This window comes from Zootoca vivipara, chromosome 4 (assembly GCF_965207765.1).
Source record: "Zootoca vivipara chromosome 4, rZooViv2.hap1.1, whole genome shotgun sequence".
In the NCBI taxonomy this organism is placed as follows: Eukaryota; Metazoa; Chordata; class Lepidosauria; order Squamata; family Lacertidae; genus Zootoca; species Zootoca vivipara.
This window is the reverse complement of record NC_142587.1, coordinates 40,120,556-40,128,586: the sequence shown is the minus strand read 5'-3', so window position 1 is coordinate 40,128,586 and position 8,031 is coordinate 40,120,556. Positions and strand designations below refer to the sequence as shown.

The following is an 8,031-nucleotide window of genomic DNA, read 5'->3' as shown; positions in this document are numbered from 1 at the left end:
ATATTCATCCTGATCAGTTTGCAGGGAGGTTAGATGACATTGGCTTTAATAAATTTAATGAATTTGTTGGATGACAGTTGCATCAAAGCAAGTGTTAACCCACACTTTCCAGTAAATTTCCCCATCACTTTTTATGTTGCTAAAAGTCAGGTCTTTGGGAAAAGTAGATTTGTTGTGGAAGACCTCCCAATTTCCAATAATTGTGCAGTCCAGTCCAGTCGCGGAGGACTCGGGTTGTGGCGCTCATCTCCCTTTACTGGCCGAGGGAGCTGGCGTACAGCTTCCTTTAGCCATGCTTTATAAGAAAAGTCCGGCTGCAAGGCTTCTAAAATCTAACACATGTTCAGATTGGAGGTAACAGGGTTTTGGTTTTTTTGTTAAGCCAAAACTTTTATGAAGTTTTTTTAAAAACAAAATAAAAAATAAACTCCAGAATAGTCATACTGAACACGTACAAAGCTAATAGCTTCCCGCGGATTATCTCAGAAAGGTTACTAAACTTTGCCGTCATAGCCACGGGGGTGGCACTGTAACAATTGTGCCAGATTAGTTCATCCGGGGGTAGAGGGAAAACACCGTACAATCGCTTCTCTACACACGATAAGCTATTGTACAGCTCGAGGGGTGTGACGCTCGCGGGCGGCATCCTCGGCGCCGGAGAAAGCAATGCTGCCCGAGCGGAGGATAAAACCGCCGCCTCCCGCCCTTCGCTCAAGTGACCGTGACAAAAAAGGGAAAAAACCAAACCCCTCGTCACGTATCCGGAGTCCCCGCCTGCCTGCCGGGCTGCCTGCCTCTCCCTCCCACGCAAGCCAGTCGCTCCCGACGGGATCAGAGCAACCCTCGCCTTGCCGCGCGCCCGCGACTCCGTCCCTTTACTACCTGGGCTCGCCTCTCATTGGCTGGACCAGTCCCGCCCTCGGGGATGACGCCACCAGGCCTCGGCTTGACAGGCAGGTACGGCTTGGGGGCCGCCATATTGGGAGCGGAAGCGGAGTGAGTAGCGGCGGCGGCAGTAGTAGCAGAAGCCCTGCTGGACGTCGGGAGGTTGGCTTTGCCCAGCAGCGGTTTCTTCCGAGCCGAGTTCTCTCCCTCCTCGCCCGCGCGTGGGCAGCTCTGCCTCGTCCTCCGCCCCCAGTGCAGGGGTTGGGAGCGCAAGTGTACCGGCAGTGCCCTCCCCTTGGCCAGGAGGAGGAGGAGGAATCCTGACCCGGAGCCTGAGCGAGACACTGTGGGGCAGCGGCTGCGGCGGCGGCTCCAGGTGGGGGGAGCTCGGAAGTTAAAGCGGGAAGATGCCGTTAGCGCAGCTGGCGGACCCCTGGCAGAAAATGGCTGTGGAGAGCGCGGCGGAGAGCAGCAGCAGCAGCAGCGCCGAGGTAAGGCGACCTGAGCGGCCGGGGAGCGGGCGCCGAGTCCCGGCTGCCGCTGCTGAGCCCCGGAGGGCGAGGAAGGGCCCGCGAGGAGGCGTGGGGGGATTAAAAGCCTGTCCTGGGAAAAGGGGAACGTTTTGCCCTGGGAAAAGGAGAACGTTTTGTCGCTCTGCTTCCGCCTCGGCTTTGAGAGCGCTTGGGGACCGGCGGCCGCTTCCTCTTCGCTTCCTCTTTCTTCGAAGTGCCCCATGCGAGGAGAAGGCAGGGCAGCCGCCTTGCCTGTCTGGGGACTCTTCGTGGCCCACTTGGCCGCCTGCTCCGTCGCCCCTCTCCCGCCTCACCCCGATCGCTCCTATCCTCGAGATGAGCCAAGTCCGGCTGCTTGTGCGCTCCCCTCTCTCTCGCCCTCGCGGCTCTCGGGGGCAGCGAGTCACGAAGGGGCGCTTTTCCGACTCCCACCCTTTTCAGCGACAGGATATTTAAAATCCGTATTAGTAATGGCTTGCTTGGCGGCGGGGGAGAGAGTGGTGTGGGCAACTCCTTTGGCACACAAAACCCCTCTTCCCGTCTTGATCGCCCTGGTTCGGAGAATAAATTTCTTTTGGCGGCAGGACGGTTTCTCTGTACGCAGTGGCATTGAGATCTCTGGCGTAATGGAGAGGACACAGTTTACCTCTGCCTTCCTTTGAAAGGAATTTAGTGGGTTCTCCCTGTTGGGGAGATAAAGTATGTGAGGGGGTGCCTATGCCCATCTCTTCTCCCCTCTTTACTGAAACAGATGTATTTTGTGATGGGTTTTTTTTCCCCTTGGGGAAGAAACATGCTGATCCATACCGCTAATGCTGCTGATGGCTTTTAAGCTAATTTCGAACAGCCTCCTTATTCCATTTGTTTGCAAGGGACGATAGTCGGGGAAAGTGGAGGGGGCGATACCCCAGTGGGTTAAGAAAATCAAAAGAGGGTGGAAGCAAAGGGACTTTCCTATCTATAGCCAATACTACTACAGTTCTGAAATTTGCTGGAGGAGGAGTTAAATAGTGTTAAGCTTTGGAATATCTCAGTCTTTCCTCAGTCTTTGGAATATCTCATCTTTCCTCTCTCCACTTCATAAGGTGCAGCCCGAATACAGCACCTTTATGAAGCCAAGAACATCTGGGCTATGTGGTTGTGGAGTGGGTTACTGTCAGATTGTCAGATCTGTGGTAGAAACTGAAAGGTTGAATGACTTGGCAGCTTTTGTTCTTTTTGATGGTGTTCGGTTACTTTCCCCGGCTACTGTCTCTTCCTCCCTCCCTTCCCCCTCATTTTGACCGGAAGCTCAACTTCCTCCACGTACAGGTCTGTAACCAGGCAGTAGGAACAGTTTGCACATGAGAGCAAGTTTTTTCTTTTCTCATTTTTAAAAGGGGAAGTCCTCATATCCTGCTTCCGCTGAAAGCAAGGCATCAATGTAGGAACTGGTGGTCATCTGTCTCAATTTCCCCCCACTAAGTTCTCATGATCCAAGAAGCAATGTACTTTATGTAGTTGAAGCAGCATGCTTTTGGTTTGATCAAGTTTAGATAATCTGGCTTGATTAGTTGCTTTCAGGGTATGGTTCTGAGAAAACCTCTCTGCTCTTTCATCAAGTGATTCCTTTTCTTGGTAGTAATAAGGTGTTGCAATAATTTGGCATACTTAAATTACCCTGTTTCTAGTTTTGTTAAATCCAGACCTGAAGTATTCTGTTTGTTTTGACTTATGCTGATAAGTAGAGCAACAGTATTTGTGTTTATAACACTTTGTTCCATAAAGAGTTTGGTTTTTTTTTAAAAAAAACATTTGCCTCAGAGGTGTAATAACAATAAAGCATTTTGACATATCACTGCAGCCTATTGAAATATATCAGTTCCCCTATGGAGACAACCACATAGTATGTCTAAATATCATTCCAGAAGCCAAGCATAATGTTTGAAAGATGCTTATGATCTGTGTTGTGCTTGTTATGTGCAGCATCTACCGGTAAGAACATAAAAGCAGCCCCACTGGATCAGACCAAATGTCTATACAGGTCAACATTCTTTTCTCACCAGATGCTTATGGAAATTCCAGCGGCAGAACATGAATACAACAGTATTTTTCTATTCATGATCGTCACTAGCTGGTTTTCAGAGACATACTACTTCCACAATGAAGATAGAATAAAGTCATTATGGCTAGTAGATGGTCTTACATTCCATGAATTTGTCTAATTCCCCTTTTAAAGCTTTAACTGTGAACTGTGTGAAGAACAGTTTGCACAATTTTATGCAGCTCTTTCATGGCTGCCCCCCCCCTATTTATAGCAGGGCAGTCAAACATGTGGCTTGAGGACTGCACGTGGCCCTCGGTGCCTTTTTTGTGCTCTTCTGCACCCCCAGGCCTCCTTTCCAAAGCATATAAATGCATAACATAGTAACAGCTCTCCCCCCAATAGATTGTTTAATTAGCCAGAGGCATTCCCAGCTATATAAAGGGTAGCCAGCATGGTGCCCTCCAGAAATTACTGGAGTACAACTACCATCACCCCTAGGCATTGTCCATGCTAACTGGGGCTGATGGGGTTGGAGCATGACTACATTAGCCCATGCCATTGGTGCCAGGATGCAGCATGACCACTGACGTCTCCCCAGCACCATCTACCAGCCTCTCTAGATGATGTGTGACATTTGCAGTCTTCACACCAGGCTGGCAGGTCACATTGTGGTCTGCAGCCAGGTCAGAAACTTGGCTATTTTTGTTTATAATGATAAAATTGCCCACTACCAGGAGTATCTGCTCATCCAGGTAATCTTTGCCAGCTCCACACCTACTGATTGTGACTAGCCTTGGTGTAGAGATGTTATACGCTATGGAGCCAATGCACTTATAAGGGTTTCAAACATAATATGGTACGCTTCTCCATGGAAGAAACTTTTTAAGTAGATCCCATGTGGAAGAGTGCATCTTTCAAAAAAGTACTTTTGATGTGAAATAATTAAAAGTGTTTCTTCCCACCCTATTCTTTCAAGACAGTAGCGTGATTTAAATTAATGAATAAATAATAATATTGCTTGGGAATGCCTCTAGTGATAGTCTTTGGTAATTAGGAACAATGCTTGTTTAAGAAATGATTGTGACCCAAAAGCCTCTGGTTTTCTTTGTGTATAGACTTAAATATACCCAGTTTCATTTGGTTAAGTGAAATTAATCTAAATGTCTGTATGTTTCTCAAAACTCCAGTCTGAGCTGCAACTAGAGTTGGTTATGAACATAAGAACAGCCCACTGAATCAGGCCAGTGACCCCTTTGTCCACATCCTGTTCTCTCAGTACCCAACCAGATGTCTGTGGTTTCCACTAACTGATATCCAGAAACATACTCACTCTCTCTGACAGCAGAGGTAGAACATAGCCTTATTCACCAGGAATTTGTTTTACAGCCATCCAAGTTGGTGGCCATCACTACCTCTTGTGGGAGTGAAACCCATAGTATAACTATTCATTGAAGGAAGAAGTACTTTCATTTGTCTGTGCTGAATCTTCCAACATTCAGCTTCACTGAATATCCTCAAATTCTAGTGTTATAAGAGAAACTTTTTTCTATCCACGTTTTCCATAGCATGCATAGTTTTATACACTTTGATCATGCTGCCTCTTACTTGCCTTTTCTCTAAACTAAAAACCTCAACCTTTCCACACAGGGAAGTTGCTCCATCCTCCTCCTGATCATTTTGGTCTCATTCCTTGTCAGTCACGGCCAGTTCAGACCCCAGATAGGCAAAGTTAAAAAAATTTTGTCCCAAATGCATGACTTCCATAAAAAATGGATGTGAGGGAGGGAGGGAGAGATTATAACAGTAACTCAAAGCCATTTTGCTTAGTGGAATACAGGATAAAAGCACATTGTGTGTAGATTCATGGCTGGCTGGAGAGATGGGAAAAGTGTGCATTACTTTATTCTAAAACCTTCTAATTATATGTTAAGTGTTTTCATCCTTTAAGTATTTAATCATGGCTATAGTATTTGCTTATATCAAAATGTTTTAAGAAGGGAAATTATAGTATTTAATGGTTTGAAGTGAGAATAAGCCCCTTTCTGAAAAATTGCTTCTTTGCCTTTTATTGAGACTGTCAGTAGAGAAAGCACTGGTCATATTGATAGAGGGCTGGTGGTACCATAACCTATGCAGACATGTTTTTGTTATCAGATGGGGCTTGGAATCTGTTCCAGGTGCCCTTAAACTGTGTCTGTTCATACTTCTCATCCTTGGCACACTTTCCTATTGTACTGTGGTAAGCTGCTATTCTCACCACCAATATCCTTGCAACAACCTTGTGGAGATAATATGTTCTCCCAGCTGAAGCAAATAGCATAGAAGAATATGTACAGAGCTGTGTTGCAACTTTTAAACTGACATTTTAAACAAAAATGTATATGTTCCTGTAAAATGCCGGAAATGTAAACGAGCAAGATGCTATATTTGCAGGGTGGCATTGTGAGAGATTTCAGTTTCTTGCTTGAAGGTTATAGAATTGAAAACACACTACAATGTGCATTACCAGTGAATCCAATTATTTGCTTATGAATTACCTAAAAACAGCATTTAAACCTACAAGGAACAATTGAAAAAATATGTTCATTAATTTTTGAGAACACAGCTGTAAAAAGTCAGTAAGGTGTACAAATCAATGAAATGATTTTTTTTAAAAAAACCTTAACTGTAACCATTACTCTGCCTGAGTGAAGTACAGAGGTTGTTTACATCATCCTCTTCATCTTCAGTTATAAGAAATAAATATGGAGTGAAAAATATGGAGCAGTGAGCAGTTTGAAAGAAACAAAAATATAACTTAGGGATTCAGTCCTAAGCATACTCACCTAGGAGTAAGTTCTGTTGAAATTAACATGACTACTTCTGAGTAAATATGAATATAATTAGGCTGCAAATAGAAAAACAATGAAGCTCTTACTAATGGCTGTCTTCAGCGTTTTCCAAAAATATCTGGCTCATTGTAGTGATATATCATTTCTGCAGTCTTAACTGCAGTTAGCCAAATTAACCTGTGCGCAAGCCACATGCAAGTGTGAGTATGCTGAGCTCTACTGTTTTTGCAGCTTCAGGGAAACTACTGGCTTTGCATTATGTCTGAACCAGCACTCATAGATTGCTTACCCCCCCCCAAAAAAAAGCATGATTGGGGAGTGGGCAGCCAAGAAAGAAACTTGGCTACAGATTGTGGTCTATTTTGAGAGAAACAACCCACAAGCACTGGTTTGGAGTATTGCTAAGTCTGACACTCGATGGTTTGTTTCCCTGACAGAGGAAGAGAGGAGCGACGCAGGAGAGCTCAGTCTGCATGCACTTTCACGTGGCTCATGCATAGGCTAATTGATTACCTGTAGTTGTGTCTGAACATGATCATTACTTACTGTGATATGTACATTGCTCTTAGTGCAAAATTCATAAAAATGCTAAACGATACATATATCTACAAAATATCATTTTTCCTGTTAATGACCTTTGACCTGCATAGCTTTTACACTCGCATCTTTTACCAGAAAGGTTGCAAGATAAGGTTGCAATCTTCTTTGTATTGTAACTTGCATTATTTTTCCAACTATTTGTGTGTTATCATACTGTACAGTCAGGAATTTGAAATGCCGGATTACACTAGCAACTGTAATACTGTAATACTTGGAATTTTGTGATTTATCTTGCATTGAAACATCTATACAATATTTCCTAATATGGAAAACCATTGTAAATTGACTTATTTTTTACTTATTTTTTTCTACACCTTAGCATTTACTGAACCTGCCCCACTGCAATCTTTCAGTTGTTACTGATGTAAACACGTCATACATCTATCTGTATCTGTTTTAGAGTTAGACTAATATGTGGTGATGAACACACCAGAGGGCTCAACAGTCTTTGGCAATGTCATTTTAGTACACTCATCCTGCTGGAGAAAATGACTGGCTATAATGAATCACCTTTCGCGAGAAGCCCTTCACTAGTCTGATTTACTAGCCAAATAATAAGACAGATTAGAGATCTGGTACATGCAGCTCGTTCTTGCTGGGTGTCCCTTGTGAGCAAGAAAATTATATATTGCTAAAAGGAATGTAGAATCATATAGAAGTTAGTTCAAATATGTGTTCCACGAGTTTTACTTGGAATACTAATGTTCCTAATGTGATAATGATGCTACAAATTAAAAGTATAAGGAATTGTGCTCTAAATTTTCTTCACATCCATTTAAATGTTTTTATATAAAATGAACTCTTGTTGGAAGAAAGCAGTATTTTAGTATTCCGTAGTAGAGTATTTTGATTTGGATCCATGAGGATGAGTAAGAGTCTGGTGTGTTTCTTTGGGTTACCCAGACAACAAAGTGATAAGAAATGGTTAAAATATACATCTCTTGGTTTTGCGTCAGGTGGTGAAGGCTGCATTGCCATCTTTGACATTGAAAGTTGGATAACTGCCTGGTGTAAGTAAGTGGAAATTAGTAAGTAGGGTCTGAAGAAAGAGGGGAGTCATACAGAGGCTTCTGTTTGTTTCTGGGAAGGTGTTGATAAATGCAGTGCTTCTTATCTTTGACAGTTCCCGCACTGAAATACACCCATCTTGATACAGTACTTGCTTTAAAGCAGTGTC

At 43.8% G+C, this 8,031-nt stretch overlaps 1 protein-coding gene across 3 annotated transcripts in view; it reads left to right on the top strand.

Annotated features, from left to right (window-relative positions):
- Window positions 1–959: 959 nt before the first annotated feature.
- RPS6KA3 (ribosomal protein S6 kinase A3) overlaps window positions 960–8,031 on the top strand; it is a 44,386-nt gene continuing 37,314 nt past the window's right edge. For all 3 annotated transcript variants that reach the window (XM_035114889.3, XM_035114888.3, XM_088667786.1), the window contains exon 1: window positions 960–1,376. In XM_035114889.3, the coding sequence (XP_034970780.1) occupies window positions 1,293–1,376 (84 nt within the window). In that variant the 5' untranslated portion in view covers window positions 960–1,292. The remainder of the gene's footprint in view (window positions 1,377–8,031) is intronic.